Source organism: Astatotilapia calliptera, chromosome 15 (genome assembly GCF_964374335.1).
Source record: "Astatotilapia calliptera chromosome 15, fAstCal68.1, whole genome shotgun sequence".
NCBI classification, from domain to species: domain Eukaryota; kingdom Metazoa; phylum Chordata; class Actinopteri; order Cichliformes; family Cichlidae; genus Astatotilapia; species Astatotilapia calliptera.
This window is the reverse complement of record NC_137436.1, coordinates 28,169,966-28,197,008: the sequence shown is the minus strand read 5'-3', so window position 1 is coordinate 28,197,008 and position 27,043 is coordinate 28,169,966. Positions and strand designations below refer to the sequence as shown.

Below are 27,043 nucleotides of genomic sequence, written 5' to 3'. Positions count from 1 at the left end.
CATCCAGATTACACCAGGGCCTTTGGTGCCGGCTGATACCACCGACATTTCACCAGGGCCAGTGTTGTTTGCTGAGGCCATCCACATTACACCAGGGACAGTGCTTCCTGTGAGGCCATCTTCACCACACCAGGGACTGTGCTGTTGGCTGAAACCATCCACATTACATCAGGGCCATTGGTCCTTGCCGATGTCATCCACATTTCACCTGGGCCAGTGTTGGTAGATGAGGCCATCCACATTACAACAGGGCCTGTGCTACTGGCTGAGGCCATCCACATTATACCACGGCATGTGCTCCTTGTGAGGCTATCGTCAACACACCAGGGCCTGTATTGCTGGCTTAGGCCATCCACATTGCACCAGGGCTAGTGCTCCCTCTGAGGCCAACTTCACGAAAGCAGGGCCTGCACTACTGTATGAGGTAATCTACATTTTCACCAGAGCCTGTGTTGCTGGCTGATGTGATCCACATTGGAAGGGAGACTCGGCTTCGGACCTTTCATTCACCCGTAGCTAGCCAGGCCCCTGTAATTGGTGCAGCCGAAGATAGCGTAGGCCCCGCTAGCTGTTCCCCGGCAGACCCCAAGCAGCTGGGGAAAGAGGGCGGCTGGGTGACGGTGAGGAGGAAGCATAGTCCTAAACAGAAGCCCCAGGTACACCACCAACCTGTTCATGTGTCTAACTGTTTTTCCCCACTCGGCGACACGCCCGCCGGGGGTCAAACTCTGGTAATTGGTGATTCTGTTCTCAGACATGTGAAGCTAGAGACACCGGCAACCATAGTCAATTGTCTTCCAGGGGCCAGAGCAGGCGACATTGAAGGAAATGCAAAACTGCTGGCTAAGGATAAACGTAAATTCAGTAAAATCATAATTCACGTCGGCAGTAATGACACCCGGTTACGCCAATCGGAGGTCACTAAAAGCAATATTGAATCGGTGTGCAACTTTGCCAAAACAATGTCAGATTCTGTAGTTTTCTCTGGTCCCCTCCCCAATCAGACCAGGAGTGACATGTTTAGCCGCATGTTCTCCTTAAATTGCTGGCTGTCTGAGTGGTGTCCCAGAAACGATGTGGAATTCATAGATAATTGGCAAACCTTCTGGAGGAAACCTGATCTTGTTAGGAGAGACGGCATCCATCCCACTTTGGATGGAGCAGCTCTCATTTCTAGAAATATGGACAAATTTATTAACCCCCCCCCCCCCCCCCCCCAAAATATGACTATCCAGAGTTGGGACCAGGAAGCAGAGTTGCAGTCTTACACGCATCTCTGCAGCTTCTCTCCTCCTGCTTATTTGAAGAGTTTCAGTCAGGTTTCAGAGCTCATCACAGCACAGAAACAGCTTTAGTGAAGGTTACAAATGATCTTCTTATGGCCTCTGACAGTGGACTTATCTCTGTGCTTGTCCTGCTAGACCTTAGTGCAGCATTCGATACTGTCGACCATAATATCCTATTAGAGCGATTAGAACATGCTGTAGGTATTACAGGTACTGCACTGCAGTGGTTTGTATCATATCTATCTAATAGACTCCGATTTGTACATGTAAATGGAGAGTCCTCTTCACACACTGAGGTTAATTATGGAGTTCCACAGGTTCAGTGCTGGGACCAATTCTGTTTACATTATACATGCATCCCCTAGGCAGCATCATTAAAAGACATAGCATACAATTTCACTGCCATGCAGATGACACCCAGCTATCTGTCCATGAAGCCAGATAACACACACCAATTAGTTAAACTGCAGGAATGTCTTAAAGACATAAAGACCTGGATGGCCGCTAACTTTCTGCTTCTTAATTCAGATAAAACTGAGGTTATTGTATTCGGCCCTGAAAAGCCTAGAAATATGGTATCTAACCAGATTCTTACTCTGGATGGCATTACCTTGGCCTCCAGTAACGCTGTGAGGAACCTTGGAGTAATTTTTGACCAGGATATGTCCTTCAACGCACGTATTAAACAAATATGTAAGACTGCGTTCTTCCATTTGCGCAACATCTCTAAAGTTAGAAAGATCCTGTCTCAGAGTGACGCTGAAAAACTAGTTCATGCATTTATTACTTCCAGGCTGGACTACTGCAATTCATTATTATCAGGATGTCCAAAAAACTTGCTGAAAAGCCTTCAGCTAATCCAAAATGCTGCAGCAAGAGTACTGACAGGGACTAGAAAGAGAGAGCATATTTCTCCTGTTTTGGCTTCCCTTCAAACCCAGAATTGAATTCAAAATCCTGCTCCTCACATACAAGGTCTTGAATAATCAGGCCCCATCTTATCTTAATGACCTTGTAGTACCATATCACCCCATTAGAGCACTTAAGGCACTGATCCTGAATCCTCCCGTAGTTATGCTGCGATAGACGTAGGCTGCCGGGGATTCCCATGATGCATTGAGTTTTTCCTTTCCAGTCACCTTTCTCACTCACTATGTATTAATACAGCGGTCCCCAACCCCCGGGCCTCGGTACCGGTCCGTGAGTCGTTTGGTACCGGGCCACGAGAGTTGAGAGTTGAGGCTCAGGTGTGAAATGTATGGTTTTCAGGATTTTTATCGTTTTTTTTAGCGTTATTTTGTTATCGTTTTTTTTCGTTAACTCTGTTTTCCTGGGTCTTTTCACGTGTGTTATGAATAAATCTTCCTTTTTACGGTACCGGTACTAGGCCGGTCCGTAAAAATATTGTCGGGCATGAACCGGTCCGTGGTGCTTAGGGACCGCTGTGTTAATAGACCTCTCTGCATTGAATCATATCTGTTATTAACCTCTGGCTCTCTTCCACAGCATGTCTTTTATCCTGTCTTCCTTCTCTCACCCCAACCGGTCGCAGCAAATGGCCCCGCCCCTCCCTGAGCCTGATTCTGCTGAAGGTTTCTTCCTGTTAAAAGGGAGTTTTTCCTTCCCACTGTCACCAAAGTGCTTGCTCATAGGGGGTCATATGATTGTTGGGTTTTTCTCTGTATCTATGAAGCCCCTTGAGGCGACTTTTGTTGTGATTTGGCGCTATATAAATAAAATTGAATTGAATTGAATTACGGACTAAACCTGGGACATTTGTGGCCCCAGTGCATGTGCCCTATCTGCCTTGTTGGTGTCCTTGATTTTTAAAAGTAAAATGTCTTATTATGCTATAAATAAAGCCAGAGAGTGAAATCTGTGCTGATCCTAATACAAATACCTGAAGACAAAGTGCCTTGGTTGTTTTCGATTGTTCTTTTCATCAGACATAATAACTACTCAGATCTCCTGGACTTCTTTCTTTCTTTCTTTCTTTCTTTCTTTCTTTCTTTCTTTCTTTTCATTCCTGAAGACATGCACATCTTCAGGAACAAAGCTACAACCCAGATGACATTGTCAAAAGTGTCTTTAACTGAGCTTTGAGAAAAGGTGGACTGCTGAATGAAAGTAAGATTTGCATTTGGTTTGGAAATCAAACTCCTCGACCAATACTTAATATTCCTTTTCCATATTTTCTAACACACACACACACACCAACAGATATTGTGTATATATAAATGGTGAATGCTCATATCGAACATGGGCCAAGTTTCAAATAATGAGGTCAGTATATGTACAAGTAATCCCTGCTCCAAGCACAGAAGTACCACCCACCTGCTATTCAAAACTTCTGAGGAGCAGCCAATAAGACAAAGGTTGGCTCAAAGAGAGGACAGCTAAACTGGCATATTTCAAATGGAAGATAAATTGAAGGACTGCACCAAGACTCAGTATAGGATAAATAAGCATATTTTCAGCAATGGTTCACACAAATTTGCTGTCGTGCACAAATTAAAGTATGGAGCTGGAAATAAACATAATTAGCTCTCTTTAAGGGACTAAAACATCTCTAGATTGTATTTTGAATAGATCATGAGTGGTCCATTTTTTTTGTCATTTGCTATAATAAAATCCCCCTCATAATGTAGTGAAGAGTTGCCAAGGCCATCTATCTGCAGCCGTGGTTTTTAAGATATGGTACTTTTTAAAATACACACAGTGGGACACTGCCATAGACTGGTGACCTGTACAGGGTGTACCTTGCTCAGTCTGTGACAGCTGCTCCAGCCCTTCATGACCCTGAATCAGATACACCATTAAAAAGGAGGTGGATGGATTGACAGGGGATCAGAGGTATGGTGGACTGTAACTAAATAATTAAATAGAAAAAAATTAACTGTAAAAATAAATCTGTTAGGGTGCCTGGGTTCGTTGACCCAAAATTTTGAGTTTTACATTATTATTGAACTTTGATTTTGCCATTATTTATCATTTCTAGTCTTTTGGTTTCTTAGAGTTCTGTCTTCTGGTTTCTGTCTCTGTGTTACATAGTTGTTCTGTCTCCCCCTGTCTGCTGTATCCCCTCGTCAAGTCCGCGTTGTCTGTGTTATGTTTCCTGTTTTACTTTGAAAGTCCATGTCTCATGTTAATGTATCTGGATTTGCTTCCCTTGTCTCGCTACCCTTATTTGTCCCAGCTGTGTTTCTCTGTTGTCTCCCATTCCCTGATGGCTCTCTCTGGGTATGTAAGCCCTGAGTTTTCTTTGGTCTTTGTTGCGATCTCCCTCATCCTATGCTGTGTGTTCTGTTTGGCTGCCTGTGTAAGTTTCTTTTGGTATTCTTGCTTTTGTTATATTTGTGTTTAGCGTTAAAGCTGTTTTGAGTTTACACTTTTACCTCCAAGTGTCTGCACATTGGGTCCACAGTTCCTGCCTGCACACAGCACATGACAAAATCATTGTGTAAAAACAAAACAAAATGCTGTCTTCTTTATTGACCATTTACCGTCAAACACATTTCAACTATAAGCTTTCATCAGTGCAAACCAAAGCCACATCCCCAGATATAGAACCATGGGAGGTTTAAACACTAATTAGTATGAATGCTTGAAAAGTTAAATCAGAAGAGCAGGCTGTCTTTACACTGTCACCACGTCCATATAATAAACTCCACAGGCATGAAAAATGAGAATTCAGTAGACATGACATATGTGAGTGAAGTTGGGCCCCCCACCTTCTTCAAATCCAACAAAAGTGGTATCAAACGTTTGTGCTACGTTTGTGCTGCAAAAATTGTCGTTTGTGCTGCTATCATTTTAAAGATATTAATCAAAATTTCTAGAGGTCATCAGAGGTCAACCAGCCCCCCCACATTAATTAAATCAAACAAAATGGGTGTCAATCAACTGTGCTACGTTTGTGCTGGTTTGTGCGGCTTCTGTTTTAAAGATATTAATGAAAATGTAAAGGTCAACCAGCCCCCCCCCCCCCCCCCCCCCCCCAACACACACACACACACACACACACACACACACACACACATTAATGGAATCGAACAAAATTGATGTCAAACATTTGTGCTACGTTTGTGCTGGTTTGTTCTGCAAAAATTGTCGTTTGTGCTGCTATCATTTTAAAGATATTCAAGAAAATTTGTAGAGGTCATCAGAGGTCAACCAGCCCCCCCACATTAATGGAATCAAACAAAACTGGTGTCAATCAACTGTGCTACGTTTGTGCTGCAAAAATTTACGTTTGTGCCGCTATCATTTTAAAGAAATCCATACAAATTTCTAGAGGTCATCAGAGGTCAACCAGCCCCCCCACATTAATGGAATCAAACAAAACTGGTGTCAATCAACTGTGCTACGTTTGTGCTGCCTCTGTTTTAAAGATATTAATGAAAATGTAAAGGTCAAAAGGTCAACCAGCCCCCCCACATTAATGGAATGAAACAAAACTGGTGTCAATCAACTGTGCTACGTTTGTGCTGGTTTGTGCTGCCTCTGTTTTAAAGATATTAATGAAAATGTAAAGGTCAAAAGGTCAACCAGCCCCCCCACATTAATGGAATCGAACAAAATTGATGTCAAACATTTGTGCTACGTTTGTGCTGCAAAAATTTACGTTTGTGCCGCTATCATTTTAAAGATATTCAAGAAAATTTGTAGAGGTCATCAGAGGTCAACCAGCCCCCCCACATTAATGGAATCAAACAAAACTGGTGTCAATCAACTGTGCTGTGTTTGTGCTGGTTTGTGCTGCTAAAATTGTCGTTTGTGCTGCCTCTGTTTTAAAGATATTAATGAAAATGCAAACGTCAAAAGGTCAACCAGCCCCCCCACATCACCCAAATCAAACAAAAGTTGATGTCACAGGTTTGTGCTGCAAAAAATTTTGTTTGTGGTGCTATTATTTTAAAGATATTAATAAAATTCCATCCATCCATCCATTTGCTTATCCTTTTAAGGGTCGCAGGGGGTGCTGGAATCTATCCCAGCTGTCATAGGGCAAGAGGCAGGGTACATCCTGGACAGGTTGCCAGTCTGTCACAGGGCCAACACACAGGGACAGACAACCATTCGCACTCACATTCACACCTATGGGCAATTCGGATTAACCAATTAACCTATCACCAGAAGCTGCATGTCTTTGGAGAGAGCCCGGAGAGAACCCACGCAAACATGGCGAGAGAACCTGCAAACTCCACACAGAAAGACCCTGGCGTGATGGTGGAATTGAACTCAGGACCTTCTTGCTGTGCGGCAACAGTGCTAACCACCGTGCTGCCGTAATAATAACATTAAATAACATTTATGAAGAAATTAAAAGGGGCATGCCAGTAGGTGCGTATCAGTTTATAATTGGATAAGGTGTTTTGAGCCATTAAGCATGTGAGTGAAGTTGGCCCCCCCACCTTCTTCAAATCCAACAAAAGTGGTATCAAACGTTTGTGCTGGTTTGTGCTGCTAAAATTGTCGTTTGTGCCGCTTTCATTTTAAAGATATTAATGAAAATGTAAAGGTCAAAAGGTCAACCAGCCCCCCCACATTAATGGAATCGAACAAAATTGATGTCAAATGTTTGTGCTGGTTTGTGCTGCAAAAATTTACGTTTGTGCTGCTATCATTTTAAAGATATTCAAGAAAATTTGTAGAGGTCATCAGAGGTCAACCAGCCCCCCCACATTAATGGAATCAAACAAAACTGGTGTCAATCAACTGTGCTACGTTTGTGCTGCAAAAATTTACGTTTGTGCTGCTATCATTTTAAAGAAATCCATACAAATTTCTAGAGGTCATCAGAGGTCAACCAGCCCCCCCACATTAATGGAATCAAACAAAACTGGTGTCAATCAACTGTGCTACGTTTGTGCTGGTTTGTGCTGCCTCTGTTTTAAAGATATTAATGAAAATGTAAAGGTCAAAAGGTCAACCAGGCCCCCCACATTAATGGAATCAAACAAAACTGGTGTCAATCAACTGTGCTACGTTTGTGCTGGTTTGTGCTGCCTCTGTTTTAAAGATATTAATGAAAATGTAAAGGTCAAAAGGTCAACCAGTCCCCCCACATTAATGGGATCGAACAAAATTGATGTCAAACGTTTGTGCTGGTTTGTGCTGCTAAAATTGTCGTTTGTGCTGCCTCTGTTTTAAAGATGTTAATGAAAATGTAAAGGTCAAAAGGTCAACCAGCCCCCCCACATTAATGGAATCGAACAAAATTGATGTCAAACATTTGTGCTACGTTTGTGCTGGTTTGTGCTGCAAAAATTTACATTTGTGCTGCCTCTGTTTTAAAGATATTAATAAAAATGTAAAGGTCAAAAGGTCAACCAGCCCCCCCCCACATTAATGGAATGAAACAAAACTGGTGTCAATCAACTGTGCTACGTTTGTGCTGGTATGTGCTGCAAAAATTGTCGTTTGTGCTGCATCTGTTTTAAAGATATTAATGAAAATGTAAAGGTCAAAAGGTCAACCAGCCCCCCCACAGTAATGGAATTGAATAAAAGCCTTCAGTTTTCAGGCCCCTCTTCTGTGGAACCAGCTTCCAGTTTGGATTCAGGAGACGGACACTATCTCTACTTTCAAGATTAGGCTTAAAACTTTCCTTTTTGCTAAAGCATATAGTTAGGGCTGGACCAGGTGACCCTGAATCCTCCCTTAGTTATGCTGCAATAGACGTAGGCTGCCGGGGGATTCCCATGATGCATTGAGTTTTTCCTTTCCAGTCTCCTTTCTCACTCACTATGTGTTAACAGACCTCTCTGCATTGAATTATATCTGTTATTAACCTCTGTCTCTCTTCCACAGCATGTCTTTTATCCTGTCTTCCTTCTCTCACCCCAACCGGTCGCAGCAGATGGCCGCCCCTCCCTGAGCCTGGTTCTGCCGGAGGTTTCTTCCTGTTAAAAGGGAGTTTTTCCTTCCCACTGTCGCCAAAGTGCTTGCTCATAGGGGGTCATATGATTGTTGGGTTTTTCTCTGTATCTATGAAGCGCCTTGAGGCGACTTATGTTGTGATTTGGCGCTATATAAATAAAATTGAATTGAATTGAATGTTTCATTAGAGTGGGTGTGGCACACTTAATCAAAATGATTTGCCAGTGGGACTGTTTGAGAAAAAAGCCTCATCGGGTGAGGGATTTCTACGTGCGATCAACTTGTCAACTTGTCAAGTCCCAATCCTTGGAAGAAGCAAAGGTCCTAATACGCAGCATTGCTATTGTGGCATTAAGTGAGACAGAAGGCTGTGACAGTTTTGGAAACCCCATTATGTCAGAAGTGTCCAAATCAAATCTGAAAAGAAAAATTGCAGATGAGACTGTCTGTTTCTGATGACAAGGAAGAAGAAGACATTAGATTGGATCCATGCACAGAAATAAACACCGACTTAAGGCAGTGGGTGGCAGATATTTGTGAGAGGAGCAGGTGCCATGCTGAAGATCATGGTGATCGAGACAATATGCACTATCTACCTGAGCTCGTCCCACACCTAATTAGATTGGGAGGATACCTACCACTCTGGACTGGAGAAATGGTTCCCCTATTTCAGAGCGAAAAACTCACTGCAACTTCAGCTAATGTTGAAGCAGAGTTCAAGAACATTAAACATGGTCTGTTCAAGCATGAAAATCTCCCTATAAGGATAGATAAATTCATTGCACGTCATCTTGGTTTTATTGAAGGGAACATGCGGATCTGTTCTGCAAAACAAATACGAAAAGAAGCAGAGGTTGCCAGACAGGATGGTACAGTGAAGCGTCAGTATCCACACAAAGCCTTTGTGGAGCAGGAAGTGGATGATAACCCCTCTCAGGAGCCCAAAATTGACACAGACATAGATATAGAGGAAGGGCACGAAGTACTGCAGTGCGTTTCACGTTGATATCAGGCGCCTCCTAAAAAGGGAAAAGAAAAGTTCATTTAACGCAAAGTTTTCAGGTGTCATTCTTTGGGGAGAATACATGTTTATGAAACTGCATGACATCAGACTCTACCAAATTTTGGAGACTTTTCTTTTAAGATACAACCTTTCTGTCTCTTGTGACAGAGAGTCTGTTTCTTAATCATTTGACAAAAACCCTACACAGTATTTTAAAATAGTGTTCTCCAGATCAGAGCTGTAATCTATATAGAACATGGGGTTCAAAGCAAGGAAAAATTGTGTGTTTATCAGTGAAACCTTTAATTTGTGTTAATTTTATCATTATCAATATATGAAATCTTCACCTTAAGGGACTTAATGAATGGTTTCTTCTAAAAATTAGGAATGATTGAGTCATTTCACATCATATGAAAATATTAATTTTTAATACAAATTTGGCCCTACAAAAATGGAAACTCAGTAACAAAGATAATGGAGATTCTCTAAACACGAGCGAATATCACAGTAAAATTGTTGATTGTGATTTACACATTGGATGTATCCTCAGTGATTTGGTACAATTATACAACATTTTATAAGAACTGAACAACTGATGAAACTAATTATAGGCCAATCTCCAACCTTCCTTTCATATCAAAAATCCTTGAAAGAGTAGTTGTCAAACAGCTAACAGATCATCTGCAGAGGAATGGTTTATTTGAAGAGTTTCAGTCAGGTTTCAGAGCTCATCACAGCACAGAAACAGCTTTAGTGAAGGTTACAAATGATCTTCTTATGGCCACTGACAGTGGACTCATCTCTGTGCTTGTCCTGCTAGACCTTAGTGCAGCATTCGATACTGGGTGGCTGTAGCTCAGGTGGCAGAGCAGGTCAGCCACTAATCAGAAGGTCGGTGGTTCGATCCCAGGCTGCCTCCTGGCTGCATGCCAAATATCCTTGGGCAAGATACTAACCCCATGTTTGCCTACTGGTGGTGGTCAGAGGGCCCGGTGGCGCCAGTGTCCGGCAGCCTCGCCTCTGTCAGTGCGCCCCAGGGCAGCTGTGGCTACAATGTAGCTTGCCATTGCCAGTGTGTGAATGGGTGAATGACTGAATGTAGTGTAAAGCGCTTTGGGGTCCTTAGGGACTAGTAAAGCGCTATACAAATGCAGGCCATTTTACCATTTAATATCCTATTAGAGCGATTAGAACATGCTGTAGGTATTACAGGTACTGCACTGCAGTGGTTTGTATCATATCTATCTAATAGACTCCAGTTTGTTCATGTAAATGGAGAGTCCTCTTCACACACTGAGATTTAATTATGGAGTTCCACAGGGTTCAGTGCTGGGACCAATTCTGTTTACATTATACATGCTTCCCTTAGGCAGCATCATTAGAAGACATAGCATACATTTTCACTGCTATGCAGATGACACCCAGCTCTATCTGTCCATGAAGCCAGATAACACACACCAATTACTTAAACTGCAGGAATGTCTTAAAGACATAAAGACCTGGATGGCCGCTAACTTTCTGCTTCTTAATTCAGATAAAACTGAGGTTATTGTACTCGGCCCTGAAAAGCTTAGAAATATGGTATCTAACCAGATTCTTACTCTGGATGGCATTACCTTGGCCTCCAGTAACGCTGTGAGGAACCTTGGAGTAATTTTTGACCAGGATATCTCCTTCAACGCACGTATTAAACAAATATGTAAGACTGCGTTCTTCCATTTGCGCAACATCTCTAAAATTAGAAATATCCTGTCTCAGAGTGACGCTGAAAAACTAGTTCACGCATTTATTACTTCCAGGCTGGACTACTGTAATTCATTATTATCAGGATGTCCAAAAAACTCACTGAAAAGCCTTCAACTAATCCAAAATGCTGCAGCAAGAGTACTGACAGGGACTAGAAAGAGAGAGCATATTTCTCCTGTTTTGGCTTCCCTTCATTGGCTTCCTGTTAAATCCAGAATTGAATTGAAAATCCTGCTCCTCACATACAAGGTCTTAAATAATCAGGCCCCATCTTATCTTAATGACCTTGTAGTACCATATCACCCCATTAGAGCACTTCGCTCTCGCTCTGCAGGCCTACTTGTTGTTCCTAGAGTATTTAAAAGTAGAATGGGAGGGAGAGCCTTCAGTTTTCAGGCCCCTCTTCTGTGGAACCAGCTTCCAGTTTGGATTCAGGAGACAGACACTATCTCTACTTTCAAGATTAGGCTTAAAACTTTCCTTTTTGCTAAAGCATATAGTTAGGGCTGGACCAGGTGACCCTGAATCCTCCCTTAGTTATGCTGCAATAGACATAGGCTGCCGGAGGATTCCCATGATGCATTGAGTTTTTCCTTTCCAGTCACCTTTCTCACTCACTATGTGTTAACAGACCTCTCTGCATTGAATTATATCTGTTATTAACCTCTGTCTCTCTTCCACAGCATGTCTTTTATCCTGTCTTCCTTCTCTCACCCCAACCGGTCGCAGCAGATGGCCGCCCCTCCCTGAGCCTGGTTCTGCCGGAGGTTTCTTCCTGTTAAAAAGGAGTTTTTCCTTCCCACTGTCGCCAAAGTGCTTGCTCATAGGGGGTCATATGATTGTTGGGTTTTTCTCTGTATCTATGAAGCGCCTTGAGGCGACTTATGTTGTGATTTGGCGCTATATAAATAAAATTGAATTGAATTGGGTCCAACTCCTGCCTGCCGCACAGCGATTCATGACACGGGTCTTTTAACCTAAAAATGTTTTAATGGCCATGAAGAAAGGACTCTTCAATAGATCTTTCAACTCACCTGTGTTTACTGTCTCCACCTGAAATTAATTGCAGTCTGAAGTTTTTTCTTTCTTCTGTCCTTTTGTCTTCAGTCTTCAGCCTTGGAAGGAAAAAATAAAAATATTGAAAACCTTATTAGCACACTAAATATACAAAACCTTGCTATATTTCAATTGTTTTAGATCGAAGTTGCCACTGCTAGCTAAGTCAGTTTTGAATCATGCTAATGAGAAGAAGAAAAAAAAAACCTGCCGAACAATGAGGCTGCTGTTGTAAAAACGCCAACTTTCTTGCGTTGGCAAGTGGTCGTTAAAATATCATTAAGACCCTGTCTTTTTATGTAATTCTTAGTAAAACTGTTTTAATCGGTTAAAACTGACGACATAATCTATGTTTGAAAAAGAGCGCGAACAACAGCGAACCACTATTCACCACCTGGGTCTGTGCTTTTTAACACAACAGCGCATTCGAAATAGAAGTTCTTGCCTGCAACATATACTTGCTTTTTTACGGAAAAAATAAACATAACGAAGGTTCCGTTTTACTTACAAGTTTCTCCAAATGTGCTCTCCAGTCGCTCGAGAAGGGCAGCCATATTGAACAGAATTTTCTGTCAACGTCGTTCAGGTTAGAGAGAAAACGTCATGACGTAGTTGACATACACATGCGGAGCTCGGAAAAAAACCATAATTAAATCATAATTAAGAAAGCAGTATTTACTCTTAACTTCTAAGCCATGTACAATTATAACTGTTTGAATCGTTAACAGAACAAAAGTTTTAAGTTGTTTCAACTTTGAGGAATTTCAATTGTTATATCCACAAACTTTATAAGTCAGGTAGACTGTTGGGGTTTACAGTGCAGTAAAACTTGGCAAAGGACAATACTGTGTCATGAACACCTGTGCCTTTGATGCCTTCTGTCAAAGTCTGTGCTGCGCTTACTGTGACAGTCGTACTGCTCAAAACATGTTGAATAGTTCAGAGGAGAACAAAGTATTCCAGCTTGTGAAATCCCTTGCTTCAAAGGGTGTCACTGAACATGCCTATTCATTGAGGGCAGAGGTGCTGAGCTCAATATTCTGCCCTGTTCAGTTGAAGACTGGTGTTCATCGTGTTGATGCACAGTGCCATGTGTCCACAGTAATTCAAAAAACAATGACTGAAAATCCAAGTGTTCACTTCACAAGAAAGTGTTCCTCCCAGTACTGCAAACTTTACACACCAAACACAAGGCAAATACCTTTTGTTTCCATTGATCTGTCAGTCCTCTCAGCTTCTGGCATAGCTCACCTTCAGTCTGCTGTTGAACAAGGGCTCAACCTTCCAGCATCGCCACGCCTAAGACCAATCGAAAGTCCTGATGCATCTTCAACAGCATTTAAAACAGTGCAAGAATTATGCTTCTATCCCACCTAGTTTTTGAGTTACACGACGTTTTGTAACTCCAAAAAACGGCGTTTTTCACCGCTCACCGCGATCAAATTCTGACTGCTGATCACCCTGATTTTTAAGGCGCCCCGCCCCCTTTTCAGGTGGCGCGATTGATAATGACACGGCTCTTCAGACCAAAGGTCCTGGGTTCGATTCCACCTTGGTCAACATGTTTTTTTTAACTACAAATTTATACACTATCACAGACCGGTAATTCGTATTGATAATTTATTACAATTCTGAAAAGTTTTATGATTTTACCAGCTTTTCTAATATGGACCTCAGATTCTCTGTGGCAGAAATACATACAAGTACACAGCCTGATGAAGCAGACAGAAGCAGTACCTCTGATTGGTTCAGCATTTTCACCTCTTATCAGCACAAATCTCAGCCTCTTCTGCTGTTTTCATTAGAATTTTAAGCTTTTCCACCTTTTTTCAGTTACGTGAGAACCAGTTTGGCTCAATGAGTAGCTGAAAAATATCCGCCTCTTCTGCTGTTTTAGCAGGATTTCAGAGTTCAGCTTTTTCACTTGTTTTAAGCACAAATTTCAGTTTCTTTACCTCATTTCACAACAAAGTTCTTCCTCTTCACCTCTTTTCTGCTAATTTGAGCTTCTGCTCCACAGTGCACATTTTCCCTCTCATCATATCTTTGCTTGTGACCAGAACTCATTTGGCTCAGAGGGTAGGGCAGCTGCCGTGAGACCCGGTGGCAGAGGCTCGAATCCTGTGAGAGTTGCTACACATGTTCCCTGCTTGCATGCGCTCTGCTTTCTTGACACTCTCCAGTGTGTCATTACACATACAGCCATCTTCAGCAAGCACTTCTGCTTCTACACCTCTTTTCAGCTCATCTTTTTGCTTCTTTACCTCTTTTCAGCAGATATTCTTCTGATTCACCTCTTTTCTGAAATATTTTCAGCCTTTTCACCTCTTATCAGCACAATTCTCAGCCTCTTCTGCTCATTTCAGCACAATTGTCAGTCTCTCCACCTCTTCTTTGTGAGAAAGAGTTTGGCGCAGTGAGATGAGAACCTGCCTTGAGTACCAGAAGTGCCAGGTTCGAATCCTGCTCAGGGCAACATTTTTTTGTTTGTTTTTTCAACTTTTTCAGCTTTTTTCAGCAGACATCTTCAGCGTTAAGGCATCCACACAGCATTTTCGCAGGAAATGCAAATTTTTCTAGTTTCATGATGAGACTGCCAAAATGCCAGGACAAAAGAGCCAGGACTGCCAAAATGAAATAAATAAATATATCATTAAATAATTAATTAAATGTGTCAATAATTAATTAAAATGTGAAATACATAAATAATTAATTAAATGTGTCAATAATTAATTAATTACATGTGTCATAACTATTTATTTAAGTAATTAATTAATTCAATTTTTAATTAATTATCGACACATTTAATTAATTATTTAATGGTGTATTTAATTAATTCATTATGGCAGTCCTGGCGTTCCATACCAAAGCGCTCACGGGCAGAGGATAGTCCACCCCCAGCTGCTATCAGGGCAGGAGATGTTCCCACCTATGCGTCCAAACTGCAAATGAATCACGTATGAGTGAAGCCTCTGCTCCCGCACTGACAGTAACGCAATCAGTTCAGTTCTTCTTTTACTGTTATGTTGTTTTGTGGATCACAAGGTTTAAAACTACTTAAACACACACACACACACACACACACACACACACAAAGTAACTCCACCAGAGTGCCTATTTCGAGTCACTTTTGCAGGTCCAAGCGCAGATAAAGGAGTAAGGTTGGAATTGTGGCATTAAAAAAAACAATAATCGCTAAAAGAAATTTAATATGAAGTTCTAAATAAATTCTAAATGCATTTAGGACGTTTTTTTACTCACTTTGTTTCTTCTTTTTTTCTCTCCTACAACATGGGTTACAATGTTGTAGGATTTGTAGGATTGCAAATTCATGCAAATTAGGCGATGACGTCGTTTAGCGACTTCTAGAGACTTTTAGAATAGCCAAAAGTGATTTTTCTTGCTGAGGAGTTGGCAACACTGGCCAGGGGCTGCGACACATTTATACAGCCGTATTTCGCATATGACTATGAAAGGCGTAAGAGGAAGTAGTTTCTTCCAATTTAGACGATCCAAATGATATAGTTTCTTTCCATTGTGTTCCTGTTAATGAAAAACTACAAATTTACTCCAAAATACTAAAATATCGATATTTTAATATGAGAATCGATTCTAGAACATAAATTACTGGGATCGGAAGAATCGATATTTCAATATCGATCCACACACCAATTATCGCATGCACTCGCGCGACCAGCACTCCTGCTTAAACGCACACAGTCACGGTGACACGTTTCTATCTCGGACCCTACGATCATTCGCACAGTTATAGAGGCGCTCTGTTTACTTACTGTTGTGCTGCTTCTCGTTCACGGGGAGGGTCTCAGGATCCCGTCAATCACCATCCAACCAAGGGGAGTTCAGACGCTATCTCACCGGCCTGGCCACAAATTCACATTCCAGGGCTTTCTTCGGGCATCCTAGTGTCCTGGCTGTCCACAGACTTCGGTATGTCCTACCCCCTCCTCAATGAAAGGCCATTTGTTGGAGTCCGGCTCCGAAGGACCAAATAAATGTTAGGTCTGTGCTTGCAGGCCTCGCTGACTCAGAGACTTAGTCCCGTGAACAAAGCCAGACGAACAGAGATCAATTGGTTTTAAGTTGCGCAAGGGGAGCCCAGTCAGAATCTCAGAGCTGTGAGCTCTGCACCCAAACCTCAGACGACTCCAACTCTGGCCCCCTCTTGCAGTTCTTTTATTAACTCAGTGTTTACACAAACATCTCATTAATCATGCGATAGATAAAATACATATAAACATGTGTCGTGTGTGTCTGCAACAGTGAACATGTGATGTGTGTGTGTGTGTGAATGTGTCTGTGAGCATGTGATGTGATCAGTGAAACGTGAGTGTGCGTCTGTGTAGAAAACAGAGGTGAACATTCATGCTAAAGATCTAATCATCTTGCACAATGACAACCATAATGATCCACAATTCTCTAACAGAACTGTTACCTGCAACTGCAACCACCTGACCTCATTCTCCATCCTCATGTCACCAAACATTCCAAAGAAACTCTGTTTAGACATTATAACCTACATTGGAGTTGGCCTGTCCATGATTTCCTTGGTCATATGTCTCATCATTGAAGGACTCATATGGAGAAAAATAACGACTGAAACCTCTTACGTGCGTCATGTTGCCATAGTCAACATTACTGTCCCTCCTGATTGCAAACATTTGGTTTATAATTGGAGCGGCCATTTCAGATGCAAAAGTTAAAAAAAAAAACAAAAAACCCAGCGTGCACTGCAGCTACCTTTTTTTTAATCCATTTTTCTACCTAGCTCTGTTTTTCTGGATGTTTGCCTCAGCTTTGTTGCTGCTCTACCGTACAACTAATGTCTTTGGGGGGTTGTCTAAAGCATCTATGCTGGCCATTGGATTCTCTCTAGGCTACGGAGCTCCTCTCATCATAGCAACAGTAACTGTAGCTGCAACTGCACCTGACAACAAATATATCAGAGAAAATGTAATCTGTTGGCTCAAATGGGATGTGTCCAAAGCTCTACTGGTGTGTGATTCTTACACTGTTAATAGTGCTGATAAACCCAATTATCCTGCATGTGGTTTTCAGTTAGAGATATTTGTAATGAAAACCATTTTCACTAGCAGTCAAAAACTAATGTGTACCCTTATGGCAGCATTTTTGTTAAATATGAACAGAATGATAGAAGAAGTGCTGCCACATGCCTGGCCAGAGAGTACCAATTTGTTTAATTAGTAGTTCAATGAAAGGCTTCAGTTAAGTAAGAGTGAGGGAAAAAAATTGTGCTTACTTTCACAGTTTTGTCTTTTTAAAATAAAGAAAAACACTACATTTTTCAAAATATTTGTGGATGTTTAAGTGGCCATCCAATGAGATGACAGCGCCAGCTGCGTTAGCCTCATCTTAGATAACATCAATCAGATCATTAAAATAAACTAAGTTTTAAAAATAACATCTGAATATTATTGATCGCTTAAAAACCCACCTGAATAGTTTTGTTATTGATTTGGCCTCTGTAGTTTGGTTTTTCATATTTTCTGGTTCTTTACTCTTTCACATTCACACATTTAGCTTTTTTTTCTTTAACTGAAACTTTGTTTCTTAAGTATTTATTGTCTCTGAGCTGTTTTTCAGTTTTCAATCATTCTATCAGCTGATTCATAAGAGGATTAGTTGGCAGAATTGATTGACTAATCAGTTGACTGATCATGAAGTAACTCCAAATGTTGCCATGTTCAGATTGTTTTATTAGATTGTTTAAAAAGGAAACAATACTGAGAAACAAAGAGGTTGTTCAACATGTCAGACAGATTTTATAGAAAAGTTAAAACAGGAAACACACAACAGGTTCCATTTAATCAGGGATGAAAGATCAGCAGATGGAGGCGAGGTCAGGGGGGATCAGGTGCAGTAGAACTCTCCGGCATCAACTCTGCGTCTTTTACGACTCTGCTGCTCGAAGAACTGACGAATGTCATCAGATGTCACAACCTATCATAGAATAGTTAAATTATATCAGTTAACCTATCAGAACAGTCACAAGACACTTGACCTATCAGGTGGAAGACTCACTTTTCCTTCAGCTGCAAATCTCTGCAGGAAGTCCTTCAGCTCAGTTTTCATGTCATTGTATCCTGCAAGAAAAATAATCAGGACTATTTAATCTGTTCATAGACTTTCTGCAGGTTCAAACATTCTTCTTACAGAGTCCACTTACAGAATTGTTAAGTTAGTGTGAGCACCTGCATAAAAGCAAAGATTTCACGTGTGCGTTAAAAGAGTACTGAGGGGGGAAAAAACTGCGATGCGCGATACCACCACTGTTGAACAGGTGATGGAGAAACAGGTTTACCTTTTAGGTGACATGAATGAGTTGAACGGAAGTTATGAATGGTAGCTGACAGCTGGTAAGTGTGCAGGGGTAGGGCATTAACAGGGAAAGGGGGGCACAAAGAAATACGTTTCTTTCTTATTCTCATTTAACCCATTAAGACCTACCATAGTATGGAGCGCCAGGACTGCCATAATGAATTAATTAAATACACCATTAAATAATTAATTAAATGTGTCAATAATTAATTAAAATTGGAATTAATTAAATAAATAGTTATGACACATGTAATTAATTAATTATTGACACATGTAATTAATTAATTATGTATTTCACATTTTAATTAATTATTGACACATTTAATTAATTATTGACACATTTAATTAATTATTTAATGATATATTTATTTATTTCATTTTGGCAGTCCTGGCGCCTGGCTCTCATCTTGAAATAATTTTATCTGTCAGCCTCACCCATCAAACTCAGGGGGCGGGGTTAATGCTGATCGAGTCAAAACCATTGCTTTGGCCTGGTGGCCATTGTTTCTAGCACACAACAACCGGCATGTGGAAGCTAACAGAACTGAACTTTGAAAAACCCTGTTTGTGTGTTACCAAATACCGTTTTAATATTTTTTTAGCCGAGAATGTAGTGGTTTAATCTTCATGTGTCTGGTCGGTTTGTCAAGATACAGCCTCTTTGCAAAAGTGCTTCGATGATTTCGGAGATGTCTGCCCAGTCTCATGGCAAAGCGCGGGATAGACCCGCTCGCCTCGCAAGCAATCCCACCGACAAAGCGCAGGCCCCGGTACACAGCTGTAGTAACCCCCGCTGACTTCTTTTACTGAGGTTATATTTATCGGTGTTTTATTTCCTGATGTTCTTATGTGTCCTATGTGTTTCAGTCGCCAATTCTGAATTATAACTAACATTAAAAACATGTTTAAGGAGGAGAGAGAGCAAATAAATCTGTTTAACATCTGATCTTTGGGTTTTTGTTCAGTAATCAGCGTGACCTGTGTATAAACGCATAAAAGAGATAGCGTTGGTGATTCTGTCATGTAGTAACTGCTGGCTTTAACTGTACAAAGGTTGTTCGACACTATGAAACACATACAGACTTCATGATGTTCGGCTAATATTTTTATTGTGAATATTAATCATGCTGACCTCGCTCTGTACACCACGCAGCGAGGTCAGCATATCCACAGCTCCATGAGTTAACACAAAGTTTCCCAGCTGACTATCTAACTATTCCAGAGACGTGAAAATATACAGCATAAAGAAAAGTGTAAGAGACTCAGCAGCAGATTAGAATAACAGTTATACATTTAATAAATCACCAAATGAATCCAAGAAAGGAGCAAACCTGTTCCGATAATTTGAGTTATGTTAAGTTTGTATTCCCTCAGCTGCAGACTCGCTGCTGTTTAAATGTTTGAAAAGGAAGATTAGATATAAACAAACGTCAAACATAGATTTAGTCTGCCTTCACATTTTATATGAGGCCAGCACGTATAGTGGCTGTGTCCTGTTTTAAGATCATACATGTAAAATTGTTGTCTGACCTCCGTCGATCCAGCCGCTCAGAGTCCGTGGTTACCATGGTTACTGCATAAGCAGCTATAATGTTAACAGCTGGCACTGAGGAAACCTACCGGCAGCATGGGTGTTTATGTTTTTCATTGCAAAAGAACTGTCTGAATGGTTAACTGAAGTTAACTTGGATAAATTATAGTTAAGGAGAATCACAGATAACGCCTACGTGAGCTGTGCGACTGTTCACCACTACACTGAAATCAGCAGGCTATTACTGAAATACACGTGCTATATCATAGACTATGATATAAATAGGGAGGTCCTATTAACATGTTTAGTTTTAAAGGACACCTTCCTGCCTTTAGTCTCCTTCATGAGCAGTATTAGTTTTCTTCTAACATCCAGAAGTCTGCACGATGTGTTTCATAGTTTGTAACAAGCCTTTGACAGGTAAACATAACATGACCGAAAAAGCAAAAAAAAAAAAAAAAAAAAAAAAAAAAAAAAAGAGAGAGAGTGTTGACATAAGATTTTCCTGCACATTTTTATACCTCTGCCAACAGAGAGAGAAAAAAAAAATCACATTCTAACAGACAGCTGGTGCTTAGAATACAGTTGAATAACTATTAAAAAACAGATGATATTTAGATGATAGTTCAGTCTAACACATGTGCCAGTGAACCATTAAACGTCTGTGAAACTATGCAGTTATGAAACGTAACTTTAACCTCAGCCAAACCGATTTGCTCAGTTGTAAATAAAACAGCGCTCGGGGAAAACACTATATTTACTCATCTTGTGCAGAAAAATGCGCTGACATTGCTTTATATCGAGCACCGGCTGCCCAGTTAAACTGTGACTATCACAGTTTAACTGGGCTATCACCAGGTAACTATCACGCCTACGTTACCTGACTATCACCAGGTAACGTAGGCGTGTTTCTTGAATTAGCAGCAGGTGTTAAACAGCTGACAGATGAGGAGGAGGATGCATGCAGGTAAACTGAGGGTCTGTTGAGCTGATCGCTGGTTTCGTGAGAAAAATGTCAGCTCGTTCTTTATGTTACAGAAGCACAGAGACACAAGACCAGGCGGAAAGAGACGATCGTTCGGTGAAAATGAGAATCTGCGAATGCAACATGTGGAACACGGAGAGTGGAATATGTAAACAAACCAGTTAACGTAACCCCCTGGATGCACTCTGAATGCTAATTGTTAGCAGAGCTAGTGAAATCTCTGAAAACATCTGAGCACTTTTGCAAACATGTTCTATGTTGACAACCTGACCAGACATACGTCGCGACATTCGCGGCTAAAACACTGTTAAAAGTGTAGCTGGTGACAGAAAAACGGGGTATTTTAAAACTACACCACCACCATTGCTGCCTGTGATTTGATCTGCATTCTGCGATACCTGGCTGCCCCAAGTCTACACAAGCAATCGATTATCTAGGATCGACCTGTTTTGACTTACTTTGCACGGCAACCAATCAAATGTTAGAGAAGCTGCATGGGCAGCGTTAACCCCGCCCCCTGAGTTTGATGGGTGAGGCTGACAGATAAAATTATTTCATGATGAGAGCCAGGCGCCAGGACTGCCAAAATGAAATAAATAAATATATCATTAAATAATTAATTAAATGTGTCAATAATTAATTAAATGTGTCAATAATTAATTAAAAAGTGAAATACATAAATAATTAATTGTGTCAATAATTAATTAATTAAATGTGTCAATAATTAATTAAAATGTGTCAATAATTAATTAAAATGTGAAATACATAAATAATTAATTAAATGTGTCAATAATTAATTAATTACATGTGTCAACTATTTATTTAATTAATTAATTCCAATTTTAATTAATTATTGACACATTTAATTAATTATTTAATGGTGTATTTAATTAATTCATTATGGCAGTCCTGGCGCTCCATACCATAGAACCAAGTCCGCCAGAGCTTATATTATATTTTTACATGCTGTAGTGCCATTTTTGGGAGCATTTCAAGTTGCTATACATCAATACAACCATTATAGCTCACAGTTCATTTGTTTCACTAGTTTTTTCACATCGGCTGTGAGATGGGCACGCATAGAGTCACAGATTAAGAGCGATGGTGATGCGTGGAAAAAAACCACCTGGTCTCCTTACATACACCTCCCTCAGCCAGTCTTTCATCATTTCCTCATCCATCCAGCCCTTTTCATTTGCCTTAATGATGATTCCTGCTGGAAACTTCTCTTTAGGCAAAGTCTTTCGCTTAAAAATCACCATAGGCGGCAGTTTCTGTCCATTAGCATGGCAGCCAAGCACAACAGTAAAAGACGACTTTTCATACCCCGTTGTGCGTATCGCTACCGTGCTGGTCCCCTTCTTCTCCACAGTGTGACTCACCGGGATGTCAAAAGTGAGCGGGACCTCGTCCATGTTAGTGATGTGGCTGGGCTGGATGTTTTTGTCGCCGATGTGTTTGCTGTAGTAGGAGCGGAAGATGGCCAGCTTTTCATTATAATCCGCTGGAAGTTGCTCCGCTACCGTAGTCCCGGTCCTGATGGAAAAATGGCACCGTTTCATAAAAAGTGAAAGTGAAACTGCTTTTAGCCAAATGGTGACCGTCGAAACGCTTCTCCCGCTCGTTCTTTGCTCGATGATCCACCGCTCGAGTCTTTCCTCCAAGTCGGCCACACTTCACCCTTTAGCGTTCTCATGGTGTTCTCTACTACGTCCTCATTACAACACACAGGGCGCACTGCGCTATAGGGCGCGCCGTACTTTTTGAAGAAAATCTAAGACTTTTAAGTGCGCCTTATGGTCGTGAAAATACGGTACTAGTTATTACAAACACAATCAAGTGTGGTACAATGTCTTAATCTTAAACCCAAATTACTGTCTAAAATACACAAAATATATCTCTGAAGGTTCTAAGTAATCCAAAAGTTGACACTTTTCTTTCCAAGCTCCTTAGAATACACAACATAGATCAATCAACATCCCTTCTGCAAAGTGGAAAGCAGATTTATCAGTCGGCTTAGACCAAAACTTCTGCTCTCAGGTATGCTTAAAAACCTTTCAAGTGATTAGAAATCCCAGTCATGGTTTTGTCCCGCCTTTGCAATTGTGGTTGATGTAGGAGTAGGTGCGTGCTTGGGGCATCTGGGGACTCCCTAGGGACATTTTTCCTGGAGGGCTCAACCCAGGGGCTGTGGTCATGACCTTGTTGGGGCTCTGGTGGCTCTTGGGTAGTGTTTTCCTGGTGGCTACGTGCAGCAGAGCTGGGGGAGGGTCTGTGCTGGCAGAAGAGGGTTACTGGCCTGGTAGCTTGGCTGCCGCGGTGTGATTCCGGGGCAGGCTTAGGGTTCTGGGGTGCTCCGCTTCCGGGCTAGGCCTCGGGGGCTTGGGTTCTGGTTGGTGTCGCTGGGGTTGTGGGTGGGTACGTGCCAGCCCTGGTACATTGACGGAACTGGGGGCCACTTCAGCTGGCGGGGAGGTTGTTACATCCTTGCACGAGGTCTCTGCTCTCCAGCAGTTCCCTCTGAAGATGGAGGGAGAGCTCTAGCAGAGGTGCAGAATGAACTCAATCTGGGTGTCTATTTTGTTATGTAGTCTGGAAGATGATTATATGATGGGGTGGGTGTAGTTTCCTGCGTTGGGGTCAGGTGGGCCGCCATGGGCTCTGTGGCGGTTGATGGTGCTACTACAGTGGGGGGCCCCGGTCTGGATGGGCCCAGGCACCCTGGCCTTAATTGGTTTCCAAGAAACGGTGGTGGCTGAACTGAGTTAGGCACCCCCGTTCCCTGGACGTACTACGTCCAGTCTCAAATACCACTTGCTAGCCAAGCACACAGCTAACGCAGAGAGCCCTCCTCCCTCTCACCAAAGGCAGACCACGCTGGATACCTTTCAAAGGAGACGTCTGGACAATTCTACAACCAACAAACTTTCAACAGCCATAGCAAAATGGGCGGCTACAGCTTGCAGGTCGATTAACATTGTGGAGGATGAGCATCCTCCACATAGCATAGCATCCAACAACTGCACGTATGAATTCCCTTTGAGAGCCACCACTGTAAGATGGACAAAGATTCTCATCTTCATACAAGTTGTGTAAGCCAAAGTCGTGGAGGCTTTGGGGCTGACCAACACGGTTGCACTCACCAGAGACTATTGGACTTCTCTAAGTAAACATAGGGGTAACAGCGCATTATTTTTCACCAGAGTGGGAACTTCAGTTGAATGCTGTGACTGTTATGAAGACGGAGGAGAGGCACTTTGCTGACACGTGCGCTAAGCACTTTATGCCGGTGGCTAGACAGTGGGGAATCGAACAACAGCAAATTGCAAATTTTCATAAGAAAGAGTCACTTACACAGGACGTATCAACAAGACGGAACAGAACCTTGGAAATGATCAAGTGTGTTCTAAGAGATCGAGAACCACTGAAGAAATGCACTGGCACTACATGCAACCAATGTCACAATGCCATCAACAACAACTGAAGAAGCTGGAGACTGCTGGAACACTGCAGGTAATTTATTAATATTTCCTCTTACCACTTTTGACATAGGAATGTGTGTGTGTGTGTGTGTGTGTGTGTGTGTGTGTGTGTGTGTGTGTGTGTGTGTGTGTGTAAAATATTTTAACCTTATGTGAGTGAATGTAACAAATTCTTAATGAAGTGTATTTCTCTATGGAGGGAGGGGAGAAGTTTGTTTCCTGCTCAGTGGTGTTGCCAGCTTTGTGTCACCAGTTGCGAGTGATGGAGGTCTCTGAGGACGATCCAGCTTACATGGTTAAGTTCAAGGGTGACCTTCAAAACAGAAATGGAGAAGCGCAAGGAAAAAGCTAACATCATGTGGATCCTAGGTTTAAGGATCTTAAGTGTCTGAGCAGACCTGACAGGGCTGAGGTGTGGCGCTTGATCAGTGCATTGCTGAGGGAGAGGCAGAGGCCTGCGCAGCTTGAACAACCAGTAACATTTGAGCCATCTAAGAAAAGATCAGCTCTCGTGCTTGCTTCAGTCTTCATCTGATGAAGAAGAGGATTGCATTGAGAAATGTGTGGAGTGATACTGGGCAGAGCCAACTGTTGACATAGAGGACTGTCCCCAGAAATGGTGGCCCAAGCATGAAGGGGCACACAGTGAGATGGCATACCTTGCATGCAAGTACTTGGCAATACCTGCCACATCCATACCATGTGAGGGGTTATGGGTGGGTGTAGTTTCCTGCGTTGGGGTCAGGTGGGTCACACTTTCTGGGCATGTCATCTGAAAATGTCAAAATGCTTGTCTGTTTGAGCAACTGGTTCAGTGCAAAGAAACAAAAGTAATAGGGACAACCCATGCACTGTATTTTTTTAGTTCTTTCTTCCCTTTCTCCTTTGTGGTGTTTCCATGTTCATGTTTTGTTAGGAAAACTGAAAAAGGAAGAAGCTTGCATTGTTCAGCTTCTGCTAAATGCAACTGGAGAGCAACAAGTACAGCCAAACTGTTTTAGTCAAAGACACTGTAAGTATTAAGTATTATTACATATGCATTTTATTTATTGTATTTTTAATGTGTACTGTGTCTCCCACACTTAGATGGAAATATGTTTTGTGAGCCTTAACTGTCTAATGGTAAATTAAACAGTTATATTGTGTGGGAGTGTATGCTTAAGTTTCCTTTCAGCATATTTTTGAGCATTCAGTACCTTTGAGGTTTTTCTAAAGAATATTTTGGACTTTTGATTGTTTTGAATTGTTGCAATAAAAATAAACATATTTGCATAAAGCAAGTATATTTGTTCACTCCCATACTGTTAAGGGTATTAGAAGCATGAAAAGCATCTAAGTATTCTAAGTTCCTTTAGAACAAATTTTTTAAAAGTCCGTGATTAATTTGGGATGAATCTTGAGTTAACCATTGATAAGTACGCGATTAATCGAGACTAAATATTTTCATCGACTGACAGCCCTAATATATACACTTTAAGCAGTCTGTTTGCCTCCTTCCCAGGGCAAAGGGCAACATCTCCTGGGTCTAGGGATAGATTGCCCCTCTGGGTGTGATGGCACCTGGAACTGAGGGTATAGAGTATGTTTGGGGAGTGTGTGTACAAAGTTAATTTCTGTTTGTCTCAATGGTGGGCGAGTGTTGAGTATTGGTATATGTGTGCATGAGGGCAGGAATGCATGTTTGTGTCTGTGTGTGCCTGTTTGTCTATGTCTTAGACTTCACCTCTCGGTGAAGGTCGGGTCTTACGGTGTGTTCACACCGAACGCGATAGATGCGAACAGAGCGTCAAGTTTACATGTAAAGTCAATGGAAAAGCGCGATGACACGCGATTGTAGGTCCCGTGAAAATTCAGAAGCAGATTTGCGTCGCCAAAACGCGTGAAACGCGCGTCAGTGTAGCGCGTCTGGCGCGTTTGACTCGCGAAAAAAACCAAGCGCATGAGTTTTTGTGTTGCATTTTGTGCATACGCGCGTTTCGTGTCTACCGCTCGAGTTGGAAAAATCTGAACTCCAGCGTCAAATCGCGCCACGACAACCAATCAGGAGCCTGGTGACGTGGCTGTGACCTAGGTCAAAGGGGCAGATCCAGTCAGAGCCCTTCATTCTTCAATGGAGGGAAGGCTAATCAACGCCGTAGCAAACAACCCGGAGCTGTACGACACCAGCTGCTTTCTGTACCGAGACAGGAATAAAAAGGACCGAGCTTGGAGGAAGATATGTGAAGAGATCGGGCAACCTGGTAAGTTCATTCATTTCTCTTTTGAAAGTTTTCACTGACCTGGGGAAGCCGCACAAAAGCTAGCAAGCCACCGCTATTTTCCCACTGACGTACAAATACCGTTCTGCTTTTATGCATCTTGTCATATAGGAATATATTTTATTGTTTATTAATAAACAGCACACAGTGGTCCCGCTGTTCATCCGTCACTGCTTTGCTTTTTTGCTGATTTTTTTTTATTGGAGTGCAGCATTGCATTATGTAGCCTGATTGACAAATCTCTTCTGTGCTGTGTCTCCTGCGCTTGCCAAATTTATCACGTTTGGTTTTGATAACCATCACGTTCAATAGAAAAAACAGCACAAAAACACCCATAACTATGACCCTCATTCAGAAATAGACACCTGCACCGCGAGGGAAAAAGGCGCACGAAAGTGGCGGGCAGATGAAGACAAAACACGGCATAATAATACTTTTACGTTTTGCAATCTACAAA

General features: G+C 41.7%; 1 protein-coding gene and 1 long non-coding RNA gene across 8 annotated transcripts in view; both read right to left on the bottom strand.

The window, feature by feature from the left end:
• Positions 1-8,947: 8,947 nt before the first annotated feature.
• LOC145420366 (uncharacterized) lies at positions 8,948-16,040 on the bottom strand. Its single transcript, XR_013901672.1, has 5 exons — positions 15,765-16,040; positions 13,175-13,272; positions 12,482-12,542; positions 11,952-12,032; positions 8,948-9,187 (listed from the first exon to the last, which is right to left on the bottom strand). It is a non-coding gene; the product is annotated as an uncharacterized LOC145420366 (long non-coding RNA).
• A 1,647-nt stretch (positions 16,041-17,687) lies between these two features.
• The window catches only part of ubr7 (ubiquitin protein ligase E3 component n-recognin 7), a 31,506-nt gene continuing 22,150 nt past the window's right edge, over positions 17,688-27,043 (bottom strand). For all 7 annotated transcript variants that reach the window (XM_080289521.1, XM_026142539.2, XM_080289522.1 and 4 more), the window contains 2 exons: positions 18,034-18,095; positions 17,688-17,952 (listed from right to left, as the gene is read on the bottom strand). In XM_080289521.1, the coding sequence (XP_080145647.1) occupies positions 17,863-17,952; positions 18,034-18,095 (152 nt within the window). In that variant the 3' untranslated portion in view covers positions 17,688-17,862. The remainder of the gene's footprint in view (positions 17,953-18,033; positions 18,096-27,043) is intronic.